This window comes from Larus michahellis, chromosome 9 (genome assembly GCF_964199755.1).
Source record: "Larus michahellis chromosome 9, bLarMic1.1, whole genome shotgun sequence".
NCBI lineage: Eukaryota > Metazoa > Chordata > Aves > Charadriiformes > Laridae > Larus > Larus michahellis.
In genome coordinates, this window is record NC_133904.1 from 17,469,716 (window position 1) to 17,495,008 (window position 25,293).

The following is a 25,293-nucleotide window of genomic DNA, read 5'->3' on the forward strand; positions in this document are numbered from 1 at the left end:
AGGTCTGTTATGACCATTTAATATTTGCTCTGTCCCTTTCTAGCCTCAGTCTGTGCATCCTTAACTTCTTTTATCTGATAGCATGGCCCTGAGGCGAATCACTAATCATGCTCATTAGAGTATGAGGTTTATTACTTTTTGATTAGCCTTTTTCCATGTGCCCTTGCGGCAGTGCAGTTAGGAATATAGCTCCAAATGATCTATGGAACTGGAGGCCTGGAGCTTACTGTGTATTAGTGACATGCAGAAACACTGCGTTTTATCTGCATTTGGAAGGTCATCTGAGTTTGAGGCAAAGAAAATACTGTTATTTTTGGTGTTTAGATCACTTTAGAATGCACCTCAGCTTTCATCCCTTGAGAAATTATGTCAGTAATTGAAAGAGCCATCGTCTCATTTCACTTATCTAAAGCAATCTTAGTCTTCATAAGTATAATTATTGGAAGAGCCTGGCAGCAAAAATCTGATTAGTGATTTCCTAACGCTACTGGAAGACAACATTTCTAGAATAATACTGTGTACTGAGTCAATGATACAAGTCAAGATTGGTGTGAAAACAGATTAGGAAATGTCTAAAGAAACTTATCACAATATTTTTCTTTGTCACAGCAACATGATGGATATCATTATTTTTTTTGTAACTGAAACATAAAATGAACATTCTGGAAGTGAAGTCCTCATAGCTGGGTAATATCTTTGCCTTGGTAATGGAAAAATCATGGAATCTTTTGTTACTGCAGTTACAATAAAGTTTTCACATTCTCAGCCCTTGAAGAAATTTGATAATGAAATTGCAAAGAATTTAAAATATACCAGTATTTTTGGAAAGGAAATCCAGTATACTTTTAGGCTTGGAGGTTTTTTCCCCTCATAGAAATTGCCGTTGTAATCTATCATATGGACTGGGCATAAAGACCAAGAAAATAAATATTCAGATGAGAAAACATTAACACTTGAGTGTACAATACCTGTATACAGATCTATCATATTGGACAAACTGCTTCTAATTTCACTGATTTCTTTGGTTCACTGCATTTTAATTAAGCTTTTGACTGCTGCCTCAGTAAAACCTTCCTGCTTCAAAAGATCAATATGCTATCCAGACTCGAGCTGAGCTATTGCAGAGATGTTGAATAGCAGATATGGGCAGCGAATTTCTTCAGTCAATTATTTTTAAAAATAATTACTTGTTTTAGCTTTCATTTTGAATACTGTGAAACATTCAGCTGTTGATTATGCAGTAGCATTGCCGGTGGTGTTACTCAAAAGTAGTAGTGTTCTTTTAATTCATTCCTAGGTTGTTCCAGAGGAGGAAGGAGGTTGCGCAGGTTCTATGGGAGGCCTCATTTTAATTTTAGAGAATTGTCCAAAACAGAAATTGACACAAAAGCTTCTTACGTGATCTCTTAGAGTATCTCGATAGATCTTAGTCTAAGTTAAACCATTTCACCTATGAAACAGCATGTGTTGAGCTAGGTCTTCAGTCATCTGTTTATTTCAAGTTTATTCATAAATGGTCTAATACATTTGAAAGCATGGAGGATTCGTTGCCAACTGCTTAGTTTCCTTTCTGTTTAAATACACTTATGCTAATGTCTGTGTGCCTTATTAATACTCATGGATTACATTATGGGATGTATAAAATAATGTAATAGTGTGTTCTGTGAATGTGTTTAATAAAGACCAGATTAGAATTAAGACCGTATTGTGAGGCACTGACGTATCAGCTCTGTACTTAATATCTTATCTAAATCCTGGTCCATTGCTTTTAATGGAGTTTGCATATTGTAGTGAAGTTGAGCATAACAGATCTGAACCACTTGGGAGAGTAACAAATACAGAACATATGATTTTTGTTCATAATTGGAAAATATATTATTCTGATGTGCAGGTCCTCCAACAGACCTTTTTTCCTCTGTATGTCAAAGGAAGAAATATCTTTTGGATTAATCCTTTTTTTACAAAAATATTTAGAGTGTATACTGTAATTTTGTAATAATTGTTGGTCACTTCCCTAAACAAACTACAGTTGTGAAACAGATTTCTGGTGGGTATGGAGCATATTTCATAGGAAAACAAAGACAAAATGAAAAAAAACTCACCCTAGAGCTTAAAATGAGATCAAAGTACCGTGTTGTTAATACATTCTGCGAGCAGTGTCAATGTATAGGTAATTTTACTGTCCTGTTCTTGTGGGGGCACCAAGGGATTTTGTTTCTCTGCTCCTGTTTCCATGGCAATTAGAATTAGATTAGTTTTAGGTTCACAGTGGGTAAATGAGAGAGACTAAGCTATGATGCAGTGTTTGTTAGCCTGGAACATACTGAGTCTTTTTAGAAAATAACTCAAAACTGTGCCTAAGTTGTTGCTTTTTTGGTTGCTGTCGACGTGCCTGTATTTTGTTTTTGCAGTATACAGATCTTTTACTTGTGGTTAGGCAGTCTTGGTGGTACTTGTGTTCATTGTGTTCATAGCAAGGTAGTCTTTGAGAGAATGGTCCCTGAATTCTAGTGATAACTGCATGCTGAAGAGTCAGTTTGCATATCTGCAAATAAATAGCTAATTTAACTGTTTTTAAAATTCTTTAGCCTATGACTGATTTTTGCAATATTTTGAATATGGTGGAATGGTATGATTTTTATTAGCACTCACCATTTAGGATGACTTTTTGGAAAGACCATTCCAAAATCATGCCACTGCTCTGTGTTTGCCCATGCAGTTTTTGTGTGTGAGTCTGTAAGCACATAGAAATATATAAAAATTTATTTTTTTTTTCTTCTGATACTTGCTAATACATTCCCACCACCATCACACCAAGAGATCTTAATTCTCACTACTTTTCCAGGAACTGGAATTGGAATAGAGAGTAATATTACTGGTAGATTATTCCAGTACCTTTTTAGCTAATTCCCATGCTGTAATAGTTCTTTTTCCTACAGCTTGTGTTTCACTTACCAGCATTTGTCACTAATGGATTGCAGATGCTGCAGGGAGCATTATTATAAGAAGATTTTGTACTCTGGTTACTAATGCGTCACACTTCTGTAGTCTCTGAGTATGTGATATTTGTGAGATTACTCCTGCAATATTTAATACTCATATTTGGTTAAATAATTATCTACTTGTTACAAGGGCTACTGTAGATTTCACAGAAGTGTCATCCTTGAAAATATTTCATCCGTTGATTTAGTCTCTCTGTGTGAGGTACACCCAGACCCAAAGATAGTTGGGGATAGTTGCTAAGCCTCTATCCATCATATATGAGAAGTCATGGCAGTCTGGTGAAGCTCCCACTGAATAGGAAAGGGGAAACATAATCCCCATTTTTAAGAATGAAAAAAAGGAAGACCTGGGGAACTACAGGCCAGTCAGTCTCACTTCTGCCCAGCAAGGATCATGGAGCAGATCCTTCTGGAAACTCTGCTAAGGCACATGGAAAATAAGGTGATTGATGACAGCCAACATGGCTTCACTAAGTGCAAATCGTGCCTGACAAATTTGGTGGCCTTTGATGATGGGGTTACAGCATTGGTGGATAAGGGAAGACCAACTGACTACATGAACTTGTGCGAAGTATTTGACATTGTCCTGCATGACATCCTTGCCTCTAAATTGGAGAGACGAATTTGATGAATTTGATGAAATTTGATCCATTTGGTGGATAAGGAATTGTCTGGATGGCTGCACTCAAAGAGTTGTGGTCAACGGCTCGGTGTCCAGGTGGCGAGCAGTGCCGAGTGGCATTCCTCAGGGATCAGTACTGGAACCGGTGCTGTTTAACATCTTTGTTGGTGACATGGATGTTGGGATTCAGTGCACCCTCAGCAAATTTGCCAATGACACCAAACTGTGGGGTGCAGTTGACACTCTGGAGGGAAGGGGTGCCATACAGAGGAACCTGGACAGGCTTGAGAGGTGGGCCCATGCGAATCTCATGAAGTTCAACAAGGCCAAGTGCAAGGTCCTGCGTGTGGGTCAGAGCAATTCCAAGCACAACTACAGGCTGGACGGAGAATGGCTTGCGAGCAGTCCTGAAGAGAAGGATTTTGCGGGTGTTGCTTGATGAGTAGCTCAACATGTGCTGGCAGTGCGTGCCTGCAGCCCAGAAAGCCACCATGCCAGCAGCATGGCCAGCAGGTTGAGGGAGGGGATTCTGCTGCTCTACTCCACTCTGCTGAGACCTTACCTGCAGTGCTGCATCCAGCCCCCAACATAAGAAGGACATGGAGCTGTTGGAGCGGGTCTAGAGGAGGCCACAAAGACAATGAGAGGGCTGGAGCATCTCTGCTGTGAGGACAGGCTGAGAGAGTTGGGGTGGTTCGGCCTGGAGAAGAGAAGGCTCTGGGAACACCTTATAGCCCCTTGTGACAGGGAGCTGGGAATTAATTCCTTGTTTCGCTTTGCTTGTGCATGCAGCTTTTGCTCTGCTTATTAAACTGTTCTTATCTCAACCCACAAGTTTTTTCACTTTTACTCTTCTGATTCTCTCCTCCATCCCACCGGGGGGGAGGGGAGCGAGCGAGCATCTGTGCCAGTGTTTAGTTGCTGATTGGGGTTAAACCACAGCAGCAAGGCTTCTCATTTTTCCAGAGCAAATAAATAGGAAATAGAAAAATTCTAGCATGCATTAGAAAATCGTTAGAAAACAACGATATAGAAACTCACACCAACATACAATGTTTTTTGTTTACTCTGCTTTGAGTACAGCAGATTAAATACAGTATCAAAATGTAAACATAGCCTTGGACTCACGGAAGAGTTATGGTACTGACAATTGATCTCCTCAGTGTCTTGGGAGAAAAGAAGAAAAGGAAATCTGAGTTCCAGAAAGCTGCAAGCCCTGAAATTGTGAAAAGGAGTGACTTAAAGTTTCTTAACTGCATCAACTCCTGTTATTAAGAATAATTAAATGTGACTGACGGCTATATACGTTTTTCCTCATTTGTAAAAGTATTCCTTTCTTTGACACCTGTTTTGTTATCATTCTATTATTCTTATTCTGTCTTACTCTTCTGCATACCAACTTGACAAATCTGCTGTTACAAAATATCAAAAAAGCCTTTCTTAAAAAAGCATGACAAGTAATATTTTTGCAGCCTTTTTTAATCTTTAAAATTTAAGATTATTTTTTTTGTAATTGTGCCAATTTAATGTTCTGCTTAATACCAGACTCTTTACAGCAGCACATCGAGGGACAAAAGGCAATGGGTGTAAATTGAAAAAGAGTTTCAGACTGGGTCTGGGGTGGTGGTGGGAAATTCTCCGGGGGGACAATGAATGGTGTTGGTAGGTCCTGGAGTACATGTGCAGGTAGGCTGTTTGGTTTCTAGGTTATCTAAATACATCCACAACATGGATTTTTGAAAGCATATGCATACGCATCTGTAAACACGTAAATTTAGGTCTTATGGCCATATAAATTTTGCTGATCTATGATCCTAAGTATATTGGTAATCCTAGTCATACAATGTATAATTGAAATTTCTCTCCTGTTTTTATTTAGTGTCACCAAAGTTCTTGCATATAGTCATGTTAATTTTTCATACCATGCTTCTCAAAATAGTCTTATGGCCTTTCTTTTAAAAAGATTCATTAAATCTGCTTACAAAATTATGTATGGATATTTATATTGTTAGAAACATAATTTGATTGCCCCAGACTTTTTATTTCTGCCCAGTGCAATACCACACACAATTTTGGCTCAATGTTTTAAAAAATTATACTGATTGTTTATAAAGAAACCTTTTTTTTTTATGAGTACTTTGAATTGAAATCACACCAAAAATACTATGTTGCTGGATTGTATGGGATACCTGAAGTCCAAAGGAAACCATGGTCAAATGCTATGCAGCGTGGTATATGGTATCTCATATGCATTCTGGTATGTTTTCATTGGAACGAAATGTGGATACATAGGATGTGCTATACTTTGGATTCTGTTTGTTCAGATAATATAGGAACTAAGGATAACCACTGTTTGCATTATTTTAGTAAGTTAGAAGGCGGTTAAGAAGGACTTTCTGCAATTAATGGGAACAAGTGGTATGCTTATTTTAATGATAACTGAATCCATTGACTGGAGAATTTGTCTTGTGTTTACAAGCTGAAAAAGTGAGGAACCCTTAAATTTGCAGAAAAGGAGGGGATGGCTTGACATACGGTGTATCAGCCTGAACAAGAAAGTAGGAATAAGAACAGACAATAAAAATTGGATTTTCCTGTAACTCATATGCTGTATATTAGACTAAAAAGCATTGCAACATCTCGAGTTGTACTGAGAGAAAAAAAAGAGATAATTTGTTCTATTAAACAAATTAATACTTAGAAGCACAGAATGGTTTGGGTTGGAAGGGACCTTAAAGATTATGTAATTCCAGCCCCCTGCCATGGGCAGGGACACCTCCCACTAGAGCAGGTTGCTCAAAGCCTCATCTAGTCTTGAAGACTTCCAGGGATGGGGCATCCACAACTTGTCTGGGCAACCTGTGACTGTATTTGTGCTTGGGATTGCTCCAACCCAGCTGTAGTGCCTTGCACTTGGCCTTGTTGAATTTCATGAAGTTACTTAAACGTCAGTAATTTTACATTTCTATAAATGTCTTTACCTCAATAGTGTTTAACTATATTCAGTGTAGTTTTAATTAAATTCATATTTATATAAATATACATTTTATGTAGTTCAGGAAAGAAGTTTAAAGAAAGCGTACTTGAGAAGGTATTATGTACAATAACCATTTTGGAGCAGAAGACTTCAAAAGCAGATGGTTTAAGATATATCGAGAGACTGCAACATCTGATCTGTCCCATATTCAAAATCAGAACCCAGTAGATTTCTGGAGACTTACCTGAGTGTGGAGGGTTGGAAATGCTGGAAAAGACACCATCAAGGGATTTTTAAAAAAATCTCTCGTTTGCAGTCCCTGTACTGGAAAGTAATTTTACCTTCTGTTTTTGTCCTGCCTCAGTATGTGCCTATTAAAATGATTGCATCTTTTTCATGCATGAGCACAGCTTGCATTAACGATAATGGAGTTTTCATATGCACATTGAAAGGTGTTCATACCTAATGTTACTGCATTTCTAATGCTGCAGAAGTCAACACTGATGTATTCTCTTTATTTTTTGCTCTGTGAATCACCATTATTATTATAGTCAGCAGGTACATACATCTGTAGGAATTCTCCTTGAGGAAGCTGGCAAATCAGCATTTTTGGAACACATTTTTAGTAGCTTTAATTTATTTTAGTAACTGATTTATTTTGATTATTACGTGATGGGGTTCACTGCAATTCAGCAGATAGGAGTTAGGTCCAAGATATTAGATAAATGTGCCATGCAGGCTCTGAAATCTAACTATGTTGCCAAAGTTAAGTAGGCAAATCATTAAAATCATCAAACCCCAATTTACTTTTTATTTAAGAGAGAAAAAATGTGTGCCCAGTGTACAACCAATGTAGTGATTTTTGAAAAATGTTAGAAGATTGCAGTGTTGAGCCCTACGTATTTAGGAAATGATGGTGTTTTAATTACTGGTGTAAAAATAGCTTGCTTATCTTGTGCTTATATTTCTTGATCCTTAATCTTGTGAAACCAAATATGTGTTTTACTTACTGCTTCCACTGAAGTAAGCGTTGGATATTCTTAGTGATTATTGTAAGGTCTTTTGGGCCTTTAAGTTACATACTACATTTCAGATAATTCCTGCTTTTGTATATAAATCAAGTGTGGTTCTATTTACTTTATTCAGTATTGGCATTGCAATTATAAGCAGTAAAAACTGAAGAGAAAAATTAATAAGGGTAGTTTGTTTGGTTTTTTTTATTTTTAAATTCCTGGTCTTCTGCAAGACCAAGAGAAACCTTTAAATTTCTATTTTGATAGAGTCATGTGGTGTATTCTAACAAAAGTTGATATGTGATGTTCTCTGTGTGCTTTTTTCCTAATTATGTAGTTGTGTGTACAGTGGTCTAAAGAGCTGAAGGCACTTGGCATTGGAAATAACTACAGCTCAAAGCAAAATAAGCTTTTGAGTAACCACGGTGATACTGGTGACTGATGAGGTTTGGAAAATTACATTACAGCATTGTTGAGGTGAACTCTTACAATGACAATATTGAAGACACAGGTGGAACACAGAGTTTCAGTGTCTATCCTCAGTGCATATTGAGAGTTTATCAACTGGCCTGACTGTGCTTGACCTTTTGCGTGGTGAGCCAGGAGGGGGAGTGCCACCAAGCTCTTCTTTTCCAAACAAAACCACATGTACCTCTTTTATCTTGCAAGGCCTCTGTAAAGGTCAAACACAGTTATAGTTCAACTGAACAAAAAGGATTGTCTCCTTTCCTTCATCTTCAGGGATACACAGTGCTACAGACATGTTAGACAGGAGTGGAAGAGGTTTAGCAGGGAGGTAAATAAAAGTAAATGAAAATAAGGATTTGCTACTCGTAGGTAGCGCACTAGAATAGCTTGACTCTGAACATATGACTTAGTAACTGAGAAATACTGTCTTATGTATGAGTATTTTATGTGTCAATGCATAGTGTGTTTTGGAAGGCAATTTCTTATATTTCCTAAAGGGTTTTTTTTAATAACTTCACAATTTCAGCCATCCCATTTATTAAATTGAGAGCATGTTGCTGTCTAGCCTGCAGTCAAACCTGCTAACCCTGTCATTTTACCTTCATGAGTGCAGTTTCATATTACAGGACTATCAGCCCAAAGACAGTTATCATACAGCAATAATAAGCTAATGCAGCTGTGTGAGCAAATTTAATTAACTGCAAAAATGGAATTCTCAGCTTTTCCCTGGTTTGGCCAACATCCAGAAGTATGTAGCTTTTATGCTGTAGGAAATGCTGTAGAATACAAACTATGCGTATTTGCATGTCGGGATTATCTGCGTAGTCTTTGGTATCCATAAGCTGATTTTGGTTCACTCTCTACAGTGCATTTATGCCTTCTCATCTGTTGCATTTGTACTTGGCTTAAAAACTAACATTGAGGTTTTACCATGAAACATCATCTGAGATTTTTTAATGGCATAGCTGATAAAGTATCAAAAGGTGCATTTTCCAATATGCCGTCTTCCTGAATAATATTTTCAACAGCTGCAGTAGCTGTGGATATCATCAGGTTGTGAAGTGTGTTTGAAACATGCCGACAGTATGAATGCCCACAGACCAGATGTAGTGAAAGCTTCAACTGGGCACTCTGCAACCCAGCTTCTCTGTATAACCAACAACTCTTTCTCCCATGTTCACACCAAGCTTCGGTAGACAGACTGTTTCCACACTGGTTCCCAGTACAGTGTACCTTGGTTCTGTAGTGGCTAGATACAGATGCATTTTTAATTATTATTGTCTACTATTATTATACCTAAAAGATTGTTAGTAGAGTATGACATAGTGGGAGTGGTGACTTTCTGGCATTTGAATGTCAACCAGCCTTGAATATAATTTCATGGAAAAGGGTATTCATGGGCTTCTGGGCTTCCACCCTTTTTGAATATCAAAGGACTGTAGAAAGCAATAATGACATCAGAGCTTATTCTAAGCAATTGCAAGAGGTTTTCATAATGATTGTATTAGTCTGGCTAAATATCTGAGTTACTGTTAGACAAATTCTTTACACACACTGAGGTTAAAAAATGACACTGCAGACTCATGAAATAAAATACATCATACGTTTTTTTAGTTTACTATTTTTTTTAATTAAATGTTGTAATGAAAAGGTTCCTCCCCACCTTTTTTTTTCCCACCCAAGTCAATATCTCTCACCCTATTGCTCCAATTTCTCTCTCTATTTTTAACTGTATGTAAAGCTTGTGGTGTCTCAACTGTAACTTCATGTTATTTTAAAGTACCTAAAATAAACGTAGGTGTACCAAGGTCTGAATTCCACTGGCTTTTTGCTTATAGTGGAGGGGGCAACGTATCTGGTTAAATATAGGTTTTAAATGAATATATGTGGGCTTTTTAAAACATAAGATTAAGTAGTGTGGTTGTTTGGGTGTCTGGGTGGAAGAAAAAAAACCCCTTTTGCTAATGTAACCGGATACCCTGGCTGATTTAGTGATTGTCCTATCTTTACTCCCCTTTTTGTGAGCTAATTTTTGACGATGCTAAGAGACCACAAGAAAAATCTACCCTAAACATGTATTCTCCTGTCGTGCTGGTGACATTTGAGACTTGGAGAGATCTTTGAAGACCTATTGTGGTCTGATCAGAACTAATTGGACCTGCCAGCTGGATTGAAATTTGTTTTAAAAACAGCTTAGTCTTACTTCTGTTTATTCTTTTTATTGAGGATAAAATGAAAACATTACCTTTTTAGCAGTTGGCTTCCAGCACTCTGGAAATGCACATCATGACTGTGTACTAAGCTTCATCTTAATACTTATTATTTTTTTAATGACACTGGTGTAAACCCCGTGTCTCTTTGCTGACTCTTCTGTCTTTATTGCAGGTGCTGTTGTCAGGATTGATTGGTGTTGTTTCATGGAAGAGGCCCCTTTCACTTGTGGTGAGTGGCAGTGTGGCTTTAATCATGTTGTACAGACTTTAGATAAGTGACGAAAGGATTCTGTGGAAGTAACTCCCAGTGGTTTTGTCTTTATGTAGAAGCCTTATAGCCTCTGGGGGTGATTTTTCCAGTGCTGTTATGTATCCTAATATTTATAAATGCTTAGTACAAAAATTTTGGGACTTTGAGGTTGTATTAAGTAAATAATATAGGTGACAATAATATTTTTCTTTTATCTGTACTTAAGTGCTGGAGAGCTGTAGTATTCATTATGTGTACAAGAATGCAGGTATCTCCTGCCCCATCTTTGCCATTGTTACAGTTCTGTCGCTCTTTTCTAAAGTGATAGCATATGGCTTAGTAATTTAAATGTGAGAACTAATGAATCATAAACATTTGATAAGTGTGTATGTTTAAAGAAAGGCAACAATCATACTGTAGTTGATGGTGTGAAATTAAAAATGGCTGAAAATAGTGAGCATGGTTGCCTAGTAGATATGCTTAATACTGCAGTATTGGATTAATAGCTATTCATGAAATATGTTATAATTTTCAGTAATTTGTTTATTAATATATTAAAAAAATTAATACCACAGTTAAAGTGCTTGGTCTGCCACTATTGTAGGCAAAAAGGCTGTTGATCTGCATTTACCTTCGCATGTAACTTAATTTGCCTAACATTGAACTGCAGAGAAATCTTTTTAACCAATTATCTGGATGGCAAAAAAGCATATTCCAAATCAGTGACTGTTGTTCATCTGCAAAACAATTTTCAGCTACATTATGTATTCTGTTGTGAGATTCATGTAGTTACCTAATAATTAAAAGTAATTCATGCTTTGCATATGCATGCCAATAGAGTTTCAGTTAGCCTATTAACAAAAAGCAATATTAGATTCAAATCAGTCTTACTAAAAAGGTGAGATGACTGTGTCAATAAGGAAGCACGTAAACGTTGCCTTTGAAAAAGTGTGCATATGTAACATCATAAGATAGGTAACATTTGTAACTCATCTAGCACTTGTAACATAGGTAATACTAAAAGATAGTCCCAAGAAAAAAAGAATATAATGGAAAGTATGGAATAGAAAGACCTATATTAATGAGAAGAAGCCTATTTAGATCTTCAGGTGTATCTTTCAGTATTAAGAACTAAAGCAGTACTGTTACAGCTTCTGATATATATATATTTTTTTTCTTTCCCTTACCATAATTCACTTTTCATTTTTATTAAAGAAAGGACAGATTGGGTTTGTATTGATTTACTGATTGGTGTTTTTACCAACAGATGAACTCTATATGATGTAGAAAGCTGCCTGATGGCAAAACAAATGTGCCCAAAATGAGGTCAAAGTGAGACAAATTAGTGAAACTAACAAGTGCCTGCGAGAAAGGTAGCAGGCAGGTTTCTGTACAAAAATACAAAAAAAAAAAAAAAAAGACAAATTTGTACTCGCCATTGATGAGCGGGAGAGCTTTCACATTAGAACATATCAAAAGACTGATACGCCATGAATGGGTAGTCCATTAAGTGTGAAAATATTCAGAATTTCTCGGGCTTTTCCATTTAATTTTTTAAAAACAAACAATGAATGTGTATATGAGAATACATGGACAGGATGGGAGTGGTCGTTTGGTTGCCCCAGTATTTCTCTGGTTATCTCTCGCTGGGCAGGAGTAGAAAGTGGAGGAGCAAACTATTTTTTTTTTTCTTTTTCCCTAGTGTTACTAAAAAGGAGCATAGCCCAAAGTGCTGTTTTCTCCATTAGTCCATCAGTAATGTAGTTCATGTTGAGATTTTGCAGATTTGCAGTGTTGTTTAGAGTAAGAATGTGTTATCTCTGGGTGAAGATTAGACTGCATTTCTGCTCAGTGTTATGATGAATAGCTGGTATACCCGTTTTTATTCCAATATATTTTATTCTACCTTATGGGCTTTGTTAATAATAGTTCTCTACCTGGTACCTGGGAATGCTCCCTCTTTGAGTAAAACTAAATAAAATTTTAATAGTACGACTGTATTACCTATTAGAAATACTTCAAAAGGAAAAGTTCTCTTGACGACGAAAGAATCGTGAAACTATATATTTGGTACCCAAATCTTATTTCATTTTCATTTGTGTTACACTTTACTGCTCACGTATTACAAACCTTTAAACTAATTCCTCTGAATTGAGTGCTTGTACAACTCTGAAATCTAACGAAAACCGAGACTTTTCAGAGTACTTTCTTCATAAGCAACTGTAATTGCTGCTTACGTCATTGGAATAAACAATATTCATGCATCAGAAATGTTATTGAGGCCTATTGAGACTTGGCTTCTTTGGTTCCTGAACGCTTGCATATTGTAAATTCAGCCAGACTTTCGGATATCAATTCATTCAGTGAAATGTGAATAGGCGGTGAAACGTGAATAGGCAGTCGTGGTCCATATCATTCAAGGAAATAAATATAAAAGGGAAGAAATAGTAAATGGTAGCATTCTTACTCTCAGAACAGCTCACCTTCCTAAAATTTGCTCTAGGAAATTATTTATTCCTAAGAGTAAGCTTAGTGCTCATGAGGTAGATCCTGATTGGTTTTGTTCTTTATTTCTGTATTGGCGCTTGGTGGTGGTATAATAATCAGGTGGGGGAATTAGGGAAGAGGGATGAGGCTTTTGCCTCTGTGTGTGATTAAGCTGTGCAATAGCCAGTGCTAATAGTTTTGCAGTGGCTACATAATGTCTGCTTTTCCTTGGTGAATTGTAAATACCTTTTAGCAGTTGGAACCCATGTGTGCAGGATGACTATTTGTTCTGATTAAGCAATTAATACTGTATAAGTTCACAACCTCATAGCACAAAGTACCATCAACATGCTAATGAGTCAAGTTTCTTGGGATCTGCTTACACAATACATATGCAAAATACATAGAGTCAATAATTACCTTTTAACGTAATTTATAGCAGTATAAGCAATTGTATAATCGATTACAATATACATGTCTCTCTCTTGTTGCAATGTGTTACAAAATCTGTCATTGCAAAGAGCAATAACAAAAAGAAAGATAGCTTTATCATTTGAAGCCATGAATAAAGTTTTATAAAATTAGACCATACACCATCTGTGACATTCTGAAAACTGGTGAAACCCTGGTAATATTTTAATGTGCCAGTTTCCTGCTTGTTTTGGATTTGTGACTAAAACAGGGTTGGTAACACACCAGGCTTTTGGCTATTGCTGAGCAGTACTTGCACAGCGTAAAAGCTTTCTCTTTTTCCCACTCTGCATCACTTTCTTTGGGTTTTTTCCTTCCTCTTTCCTTTGCTTATTAAACTATTTTCATCTTGACCCACAAGTTTTTTCACTTTTTGCTCTTTTGATTCTCTTCCCGTCCTGTCGCAAGGGCGGGGTGAGCGAGTGGCTGTGTGGTGCTTAGCTGCCAGCCGGGGTCAGCCCCTCATTCTACTGATTCTGTTTTGTGCATCACTGTATTCATACAATTTTTTTCACAGATGCAGTGTCTCTTCTTTGCAAAGTTGCTATTTTCTGTAGGCAAAAAGAGGAAGTCGAAGAAGCAATAAACACAAATAGTACTTAGGCGACCATGGACTTCTGACTGTATCTTACCAGAAATGTGTTATGGAGTGTTGGTATGGAAACAAGTGGGTGGCTGGATGGTCTAACATGTTGGAACCAAAGCCAAAACTTAGAATAGTTGTGTATTTCCAGGACAGTAGCATGAGTGGTGTTTTGCATTATACATTTAGTAGAAGATTCACAAATGTGTATGCACTAAGGAAATTTTACTGTGATGTTAGTATGCAGAAATTTAATTACACGAAGCTCTCTTGCTAAAGTGTCTTTGCATAGCTTAATTATCTGAAGGGTGCACCAGATTGTGTTAGTTCATCTGAATTTTATTGCTCACCGCCTAGCCATTGGTTGTTTATGTTGCCAAAATACTTTATATATACAAGGAATCAGTGTCTGTTAGCAAACCAGCATTTACATTTACCAGAGGAGACACCTGGGCAAAGGAGACCTTTAAATTGTTTATACATTAATTTTGAAGAGTATTTTCCATGTATTTTAGATGTTTCCTCGTTAAGCTTTCCGTATTTTTAATTACAAAATCTCAGAGAAGTTGTAGTGCTTTGGGGAAATCTTTCAAGGTTCCCACTGCTTAAGGTTAAAATGCTGTGTTAAAATAGGAATTTGTTTCCTCGTGGTTTATGGAAGTGTCTGAAAATTGGGGGAGAGCTTGTGTAGCTCTCCCCAAAGGTAATTCCTAAGGTTGATTTACCTTGTACAAAACTTTAAACTGTGCAGTGAGATTATTTTTCTGTTACAGTCTATGGTAATTGCAAATCTGTTTGTGCTAAGGAGATTAATTCAGCCTCTGAACTGAGTAGAAAGCTTCCCTGTTGCCATCTGGCATTTGGGTGATCCCAGAAAAATATTTTTTACAAGCTTTTACAATAAACCGATATATTTAATACTTTTTTCAAGGAACAGACGTATATTTTTTAAGGTCCGTGAATGTCAATGAACACAACACAATACTTATTAATAAGTGATCTTGATTACTCAGAATAGCTATTTAAAAGCATTTCCCACGAAATCTGCATTCCAGATGCAGTTCCATGCATCAGTGAACATGCAAATCTGTGCATATACCTTTAATAAACAGCCTAGGTATAAAGGCTCAAAAATCTGGACTGTACATTTGTTTTTCAGGATGTTTTCTGATTTCTTTTTTTTGGCTTAAATAAAAGGGGACACTCTGTTTTCAGTGCATTATCCCTTCAAATGAATCATTACTTCCTGGTTTTTTTCCTTCTTTTTTTTTTTTTTTTTTAAATTAGCAGATAGGATTTGCATCATTTAAGAAAAATAAAAGAGGGGTCATCCTAAATAGCAGCAGCTCAACCTGCACAAGGATGAACTGCTGTGCAAGGTCTCAGACTGCATCTGTGGTAAGAATCAGTCAAATGCTGAACTGAATTTGTTAGAAAATATTAGTCTTGGGCCAGCTTGGTAGTTTGGTGCAAAATGAGTGATTTTCTTTCTAGAAGTCCTGTGAAAAACTTGAACTATTTGAATATCAGGCTTAAATCGGGTGTGGTTTTTTTCACTAAAAATCATTAGAAAAAAGATCTATACCTAGAAATTCTAATCATTTTAAATAAATACATCCACATATACACTTGCCCCACAAGATGTGTGGAGATGTAAAACTGCTCCAAATGTTTCCTCATTGATTATCTCCTGTCACTAGATATCATTGCTGAGTATAGCAGACACAACCAAATTAGAGTAAACAGATGATACATAAAATGTATAGAAATAACGTATAAGTAAGTTACCTGTGTTCATCTCAGTGATGTGAGGTGTTGATATGTTCCTGGCCATACTACTTAACCTGCGGTCCTAAGGTAGGTAACGTTACGAGACATATATTTTTAAACTCTCGTAAGAGAAATTACAGCTTGCTTTCAGAAGAAATCTGATTGAAATTTTTGAATTTAAAGAAAACAAACCAGTCTTCCCGCTTCCCCTCCCCCAAGCAGAGATGTGGGTTTGGCAGCTCAAATAAATAGATAATATATGGAGTGGAGAGGCAATGGTAGCATAAATGGGTCAAGACTGTAAGAGAAAAACAAGTAAAAAAAAAATGCACACCCTGGGAGAATGGCAGAGTCTAAAGACATCCATCACCTTGTATGTCGTTGTGGGCTTTGATACTTGTGTGATGTTGAGATGAGATGCAGAATATCACTCTGCTTTAACATATCCCTTGATCACTCTGCAGTTTCCTTTCAGCATGTGTAGTCTTTGAATTCGTTGATCAAGATGTTCATTAGGAACCCTGCTATTAAGCAAACAGTCGTCTTTGAGGCTGAAGCATTAGTTTAAAGGCTAACAAAACACTGGGTAAAAACAAACTACATCTTACATATCAGAGTTTTGCAAAGTTTCTGATAAACTGGATATGGTTGACTGCTGAGTATTTCTGGCTTTCAAAAAGAAACTTGGAAAGCTGTAATTGTTTGTACTTGCAAACTTTTCCAATAAAAAGCTGTAAATTTTGCTCAGAGCTGGTGTGGACTGGAGTGTGAACCCAGGCTTTGAAATTGAGAGCAGAGTGTTTTTCTATGACCTCTTTTCTAGGAGCATGGAAGGAAACTACTCAAAATCGAGGGGAAGAGAGAAAGGTGGAGGACAAGGACAGGAAGAAGGAATTAAAATGTGAGTCTGGCAACGTGAGGGAGACTGAGATCAAAAACTGTTGAGAAGAACAGGACTAGATGAGCAGAGAGGACTGCTAGTGAACCAAAAGCGTGTCAATAAGAAATCACACAATGGAATCTCTGATTTCGCAGTGTATTTTTTAAATATAGTGCCATAAGTACCATAACTAATTAATCCTGACTTATAATAGATTTGTGTCTTAGGTTTGAATGACTTCAGTGAGGAAAGCGTGAGCTGTAAATCATCTTTTCCTATGGTTGGGACACAGTTAAGTTTTCTTTGTCTGTTCCCTTCCTTTTCTCCCATTCCGTGAGGGCTAGTTGTTTAAAGCACGAACATGGCTATACTGCTCTGATAACCAAACTAGATCAGCTGTCTCTACGTACTGCTGCAGTGGGACTGTAGTTATACCACATATCTGTGAGACAGTATCTAAAAAGGAGGTTAATATATTTATTGATAAGCATATGCCAGGTTACATAATTTTTAAAAAAGATTTAAAATATATTTTTGTTTCTGTCAAAGCTGCTTCTGTTTTTTAGTTACTCCTAGCAGATTCTCAGAGTAGTTAAACCTCAATGTTTTGGGGTTGGGTTTGGTTGGGGTTTTTTTGCAGTAAATTCTCCATCCTTATTTAACAAACCAATTTCCCACCAAATCAGGCTAGTATCAGATATCAGATTTTGGGGCCTTTTCAATCAGCTAGTAATTGTCATTCATTCCTTCCTGCTCCTTCTGTACTCACTTCCAAGGATGTACATACCTCTCCTACCCTGGGTCTAGTTATTTTGCCAGTGGTCTGTAGGAGACTTCGTGAGAGAAATACAAGTACTTGCCACTTCTCTGGCTACATTCCAACACTCAATGTGAAACGCGTGGCAGAAGCTGTGAATCCCTTGCATCCTCTCACGTTGAATTTGGGTTGGTAAGGGTTCAGGTGCTCCAAGGAGGGCATTTTTAATTTACTGAATGCTGTTCTTGGACCGGAGACTTCAGTGAAAAGAGGAGCTGAAGAGCAATAGGAGTGAATAGAAGGAACTGCAGCTGAACAGGTCTGCTTTAGGCATCTTTAGCTGCATCCTGATGGAGCGTTCCCACAAAAGTTGGTTGTAGATCTTTCAAATTTCTTTCTTTCTTTAGCTTCTGGCGGCAGTTAAAGTTTCAGTATTAGCAGGACAACCACGATGTTTACTCTTTCCTTTTCATTAGGGTATTTTTATGCTGTATGTGTAAATTTTCATTTCCAAATACTTAAAGAAATAAGCAACTATATGAGGAACAAATGGGAATTTCTTAGGGTTTTGTTACATAAGTTACATTGATGAATAACATAACTAGGTAAAAAATATAAATACTTTATATAGCTATGCTATATTTAGTGACTAGTTTTGGATGTACTTGTGCTGGGTTTTGTGTTTTGTTTTTCTGTGAAGATTCAAGTGATCAGATTTTACTGGAGCACTTCTCAGAAAGTAGATTTTATTAGAACGTACCTGACAGCAGAGGAAGTGAAGAAAAAAATGGAGGATGACCCAGTAAAGCTGTGAACTGGGAGAGAAAGAAACACCCCTTGAGATGAAAACAGAGGAAATGAATCAAAGAAATCTTTATAAAGGGGGAGAAAAGGCGTCACAGATTGAAGCATCTATTTAGAATGAATGTTCTATGGCCTCTTCTACAGCTTAACACTTCTTACAGCTTTTTCTTGCCTGGGTATGTCTGTCTGCATCTCTCTGTTACCCTTTCTACAAAGGCTTCCTGTTCTTGGGCCCAGCTACCACCAGCTGGCACCCAGGTCAGAATCTAGACTCCTCTGTTGAGCATCATTCTGCTAATTGATTATCCCCAGTGGCAAAATTTTAAAAGACCACAAGCAGCTTTTCCTGAAGAGCCTACAAAGCCTGCTGGGGCTTAACACTTGCCCCTTCCTAAACAAGCACGTCTTAATTATTCTTAAACAGAGCCTTCTACTCCCCATCTGCTCGCACTGCGTCGTGTTGCCATGGCAGCAATTAATGCTAGCACAGTACCATGCGATAGGAAACTGTCACAGTTCCAGTGTCACTGCTGCTGCTTATAATGAAGAGTATGGTATGGGTGCTACATTCGCTTCTCTTCAGTCCATCAGTAATCCCCCAGTTCTCACACGCTTTCTAAATATATCTGCTAATGGTTCTTCCATCTCATTTGCTCCTTCTTTTAGAAATGCAGGCTGCATCCCATCTGGTCCTGGAGTTTTTGGCAGCCTTTGCACAGTCTAATTTCTTCAGCTCTTTCTTGTTGTTAGTCTGGTTTCCCTCAGCATTTCTTCTTCCTCCTTGGAAAATTAATCTTGGTTTCTGACATCTGCCTCACTTCCCTTGTAACCACTGAGGAAAATAAATTATTTTTGTTTTAGGGATGTCTCTTTCAGTAAAATACTTTGTTCGTTCTTTAGAAGTCTGCAGCCATCTCTATTGTTCACTTTTTGTTTATATGCCATAAATGTCACATTATTTACCTTTGCTTCCATAAGTAACTTTCCTTTCAGATTTGAGTAGTTTTTTCATGTTACGGATATTTAAGCCCCTTTCCTGCTTTTAATTTTATCATGTTTAGCTTCTGACCATAAAGCCATAAGGAATGAAAGAATTAATTACCCTTAAACCCCGAGAGTTGGTTATCACTTTATGTTTTAGGCACAACCATGTCTAAATGCATTTTACAAGATTAATAAGAAATCTTTGTTTAACCATATCAGCACAAGAAAATTTGGGGCATTTCAAAAACTAGATACAAGTATAGAAATGTTAAAAGACTAAAAGATGAGTCACTCATTTTACAAAATTATACCTTCATAAAAAGGAATAAATCTAATTGTTAATGTGTATTTTGTAAAACATTTTGAGATGTGCAGCAAGAGCACATTGTTCACTTTCTTGAGTGGTATTTGATGAAAGTGCAGGCAGACATGTCAACTGGAGGAAACTGCTGAGGGAAAGCAAGCTCCTAATTCTCAAAGTAGAGTGAACATTAAATGTAAGATACTGTAAAATTATTATTACTCTTGGTATTATGGCAAGTACAACCCTGTACTTGCATTTTTTGCATATGAATGATAGTGACTAAAAAAGGATTTTACCACAAGAACAAACCTATTCACACCATAGAAAAAAGGAGTTTGTGACAGTTAGGAAATGTGAAATGTTTGAGGGACTCAGAAGGAGAAAAGGTATGTTTTGTTTGGTTGGCTTGTTTATTTTTTTTTAAATGAGTAAAATTAATAATTTGATGCTGAATATTCAAAAAGGAAGTTGTTTCAATTTCAGCAGTTTCATTAACAGCTGTAGAGGTTTCTAAAAACTCATTGTACTTTATCAGAAATTGTGTGGAGATGATGGAGAGATAAATGGTATTTTTAGTTTTCAGATTACAGAAATGAAATATCATTGCTTTGGGCCCTGGTAGTTGATGTAGTCTCAAAGATTTTGGAAGCACTGAAGGGTTTCCAAAGTCAAAAGAAGCCTGATACGAGCTTTGAGAGTGAAGGAGTCAATATATTCTAAAATTGTAAATACGTATATTGAACAAAAGGGGTGCAAAACCAACTTCTAATTTTTCACATTTCTACTATTTTGGCATTTCTGCCTGGTAAAGTACCAATATGAAAGTGATTACATGCTATTTCAGTATCTGTGATTCATTTCCTACTGAATTCCTACAGCTACTAGATTCAGACTTCTACTGAACTCAATTGATCCCTGTTTATTTACAGTGTCATCAGCCATAATCATTGCAGAAGATTTTAAACCTATGACTTAAAATGACTTAGCAGATTTACCTGGATCCCAGATTGAGAAAACTTAGTTTATGGTTCAACATTTTAGTTGCAATATTTAGTTGCTCGGTGTTGCAAAATCTTTGGGTAGAAAAGCTTTACAAATTTGTAATAACACAAACAGAAATAGACCAGACTCAGTTGGATGCTATGCTTTCTATTTCTACACCATAAAATAATATGGCTTTAGAGGTGAAACTATATATTTTGTCTCTAGATACGTAGTTAAACACTGTTCAGAACAGAAAAAAAAAATTTCTTTGTTTTGTCATATTTCATATTTTATTAGGATTTTCATTCAAAAGCATCTGTTCAGTCTCTTCATTGTAATACTGTTTCATATTAGTAAAGGAAAAGACTGATATCTATAAATAATATAGCTGTATCTATTCAAAAGTAGAAGTGCAAAAACATTTATCCCATTTAAATATGCTATCTAATGTAGTGTTAGATAGAACGACTAAGTGATTGGTTTTCTACCATATAGTAGATTTTACGTAGTCATGAGCAGCAGCAACACTAACTTATCCATATTTATGTTTTAAGAGGCTTAATTCTAAATTGTATGTATCTATTTTGTGCTCAGGAAAGGATGCAGTACATCCTAACATCCTAAGAAACATAGTTAAACAACAATTTTTAATTTAGTTTCTCCTAAAGGGGTTTGTTTTCAAATGTTTTATGGTTACATATAAATTTTCTACTAAATACATGACTTTCATTAACCAGAAGTAAAGAATCATATCTTTGGGAGGGATAAACTAAACAGCTCTGCAAACTCTATCAAAGAAACAAAAAAACAGCCACTGCACCAAAAAAAGTCCTCATCTTCTGAACTGGCCAGACTTCAAGCTTGCCATAGCCGTACTCTTCAGGGGAGTGCTGTACGTGGTCAAGTAGAGCCACCTCCAAAAAGTGGCGGGGGGGGAGAAGGATGCCTTTTCAGTTCAAACACTGAAGAGTGTCTTCTTGGAGTATTCCAGATCCTTGAACTTCTTGTGTGTGTGTGGCAGCCAAACACAAATCGGGTACTGCCTCTGAGATGCTGCAGTAGTGGCTTTATTCCAGAGAGGCCCCCGAAGATACTAAATCCTTTAATTCTGTTCCCAGTATGGCAGGGGAATGGACACGGGCAGTGCAGTCAGAAGGTTAGAAGCAGTCTCTTAGCTTTTTTTAAACTGTGATTTTAGAGGCGTTCTCTCTTTGCTGATTTCCACACTGTTACATTGATTTCCCTAGCATTACAGTATTGCAGGCTGATTAAGAGAAAAAGCAATTGAGTCTTTTGATGTATTTTGATCTCTCTTCAGCTGCTATGTTTGGTCATCAGCCTAGCTTGTTTATTAAGACATCATGTTTGGTCTTGTTGAAGAACAATGTAATTAAAAAGTCAATTTGTTGTCATATTTTTATTTCCAGTTGAGTTGAGGATGGATTTAGGACATCTCATTTCTTTTAACTTGGCATTTTTAATGAAAATTCAGCCCATCAGAATGATTCAGTGGCTTTATTGTACTTCAGGAGACCTGCAGTTTAGGGTAGTACAAGTGCCAACAGCATATACATGTTTTTGACTGTACTTGTAAATACAGAGGTAAATGTATTGGGAAGTTACCGATCCTTCTTTCTGTCTCTGTTATGTGCCATGTGATTTCCCAAAAGAGCTTTATTGTAATATCCACTACTAAAATTTTAAAAGGTATAAAAAGCTATGCTGTATCTGCTTGCTTTACATTTATATTATAATCTGTATAGTCATATTAGCATTCATGTATGTAGAGGTTTGCTTTTTAATATAAATGAGTGACAACTATCGGGAATCAGTAGGAAAACATTTGTGCTTTCTGACGTAGTACTAGTAAAGTTGGAAATAGAGCATAGTGTATGTTAGTCTGCTGTATGTCTAAGAACCGCAGCAGAGAATCAATATTTGCATTTGATTGGAAAAGCAAAAGATTTATGTCTTGTTAACAGAGCTTTATTTGCAATAGGAAAACATAGAGTGTTTTTTTCCTGTACTTTTTCAGACAATAGAGAAAAGAGCAAAAACCTGACTACTTCTTGCATATGTAAGAGTGGATACAACACTAAAAAGGACCTCTATAGAATGGCTCGAGACATTGTATACTTACTCTGATACTGAAGTAGCAAAAGAGTTAGAGATACAGAATATGGGCAGTCTGCCTGTGCTCCCCCCATTGTTGTTCCCCTTACCCTGATAAACCGTCACTTGTTTCTGGAGAGGATGAAGGAGCAGGAAGTTGCTGATGTGCAGAGCTAGAGAGAGGTGTGTGTAGGTTCACGCAAGGCAGGTACACAGACCCGTCTGCAGTGCAGTGGGAGGGGAGGGAGGAGTGAACTCTTGTTAACAGGGCATTTATTTTAGACAAGAAATCTATTTTAGATGAAATGAATTGTGTTTGAAATAATTTTATTTAAAAATAGAAGAAACATTTGCATGAACTAATGTAAAGTATTTTGGGGGGGTGATGGAATTAAGAACGGATACCTCGTTCTTTGTGTAATCAAAACTCATGTGACTTCAGTTTTGTTTGTGCAACAGATGGAAGGAAATGCACCGTTATCCAAAGAGAATCTAATTATCCTGTGTTTGTTGAAGAAAAATACTTTGATTTCAGTGGGATTTGTTTGCTGGGTGAACCACAGTTTAGAACCTGAGTTAGACATGCCTGTGATCAAGTGTTTGGGTTTCCTTATTGCAGCTGCTCTAAAATCTTTCACAATCTTAAGGATTCAGTTCTACCTCAGATATATGAGTTGAAGGTCTTGGAAATTTTAAAGTTCACGTATTGATGGATCTCCATCAAATTATTCTTGTGAGTCTTCCACAGAGAGGTGTGTGCAATTTTTCTTTAAATAGCCACAACTATAATGAGGTTACATTAGAATCTAATTTGGAAACCCCGCTGTGCACACTGAATCCCTGCCTCACAAACTGCCTGATCCTGAGAACGCTCAGGTACTGTTGCTAGAATTTAGCAGTCATGGCTTGCTAACCTTGCTTACCTGACAGAAGCTCCTTCCTTAATGACAAAAGTAAAAGCATTCTGGTGTGATAGCTTTCAGAGATACCACACGATTGTTCATTAATGAGAATAATTGCGTATAAGTAGTTAATTGCTATTAATATGTTGGGAAAGACAGATGCACAATATCTGTGTATCTGACCTTTACAACCTGCTTCTCTCTAATTATGCCCTGCCAGGAAGGGCTGCTTGCGTAGCCTTTTGATGCCTGTCCTTGTCAGCAGGACAACATGAGCTTTTATTTCCTCAGGGTATTCTGCTACAGATGTTATGGAAGGTTAATTTATATGGGGTAGCATTTCACTGACACTTCTTGGAGGTGAATCCTCCCAGCAATGTGACACTTGCTAAAAGTAGTACCTCGTTTACATGGAGGACCCTATTACTGCAGTTACTATGGAAGTATAAATTCAGTCTTATGTACATTTGTTTTAAAGTTACTAGACTTACACTTTGAAAAAATATTTAAATTTCTAATTACTGATTTGTCTGACTGTTTTGTTTAAATACAAATTGGGTTTTTTGTATACAGAACTCATTTAGAAAAATGTCTTCTTTCCTAACCTAACCATGTTCTGCCATTGTCATGGAACATTTTTGAGAAATAGTATTTTATTAGGTAACTTCTAAAAGTTTCAATTTTTACTTCCTCAGAGATTATTTTAGAAGGCAAATTAAACTGGTATGGCTGAGGCAGTTGGAAGCTTTAAATCTGGCTTATGTGGTCAAAATTTTATTCAGAAAGCATTTATGTTTGAAGTGGTTATGATCACGCTGGATATAAACTCTGCTTTTTCCACCTGACTGTAGAGCTGCAGCGGTAATTTTTGAAGCATTTCAAATTGACAACATTTTGAGTGGCATTAAAATAGGTTAGCGCTGTTTGCTTTCTTTCTCTTTCAAAATAATGTTGTAAGTAAGATTTCATGTGCATGGATTTTCTTATTTAGGGAAGCACTGATGTATAAATGGAAATGTTACTGACAAAAATTAGACAATATAAGCTACTGTATAAAACAATTTTTTTGTCAAAAGGACTTCTGTTGACTGCCTGTACATATGGTAAAGATTATCTGATTAACTTTGTTGCAGTAGGAACTGCAGATCTCTGAAAGATTGAGTGCCTATTTTCATGTAGCAAACTTTGTATGAGGTTCTGTGTGTACCAGCTGATACACAGCTTGAAATAGATTATAGACAAAATTTAAACTTGTTCTCTGCTATGAAAATAATTACCAGCAAACTTTGGTTTATTAAAATTGCTGTTGGAAGTGTGTTGCATTACTTGAGTAGTTCAAGAGACAGCTTGAATTTTATCTGCAAGAAAGTAAAGCTTCTCTTCTTGTTCCTCTTGTATAGCAGTAGCCTGTAGGCCAGTGATGTTAAGATGCGTATAAAATGCACTGTTCAAATGAGTGAATATGAGAAAGAAGTATGTCATATTGTCTATTTTAAGTTTTAAATATATTTAATAGCATAGTGTGTTTGGAAGAGATTGACACAGTCAGACACCTTATAGCCCCAGGTTTCTAGCAGGCACACAAAACCTATTCCTTTCAGGAGCCTTTGGTGCAAAGGCGTTGAAAGCAAATGGTAAGACTTTTAGTATGAATTTGCATCAAGGTAACGCCTTTGCCTGATGCGTGTTCATCCTCCCATGGCAAATGGA

At 36.8% G+C, this 25,293-nt stretch overlaps 1 protein-coding gene across 5 annotated transcripts in view; it reads left to right on the plus strand.

Annotated features, from left to right (window-relative positions):
- The window catches only part of ENTREP2 (endosomal transmembrane epsin interactor 2), a 154,356-nt gene that overhangs the window by 50,300 nt on the left and 78,763 nt on the right, over positions 1–25,293 (plus strand). For all 5 annotated transcript variants that reach the window (XR_012588992.1, XM_074600449.1, XM_074600448.1 and 2 more), the window contains exon 2: positions 10,468–10,524. Coding sequence is in view for 4 of the 5 variants with exons in the window: in XM_074600449.1 (XP_074456550.1) it covers positions 10,468–10,524 (57 nt within the window). In the remaining variant the exon portion in view is untranslated. The remainder of the gene's footprint in view (positions 1–10,467; positions 10,525–25,293) is intronic.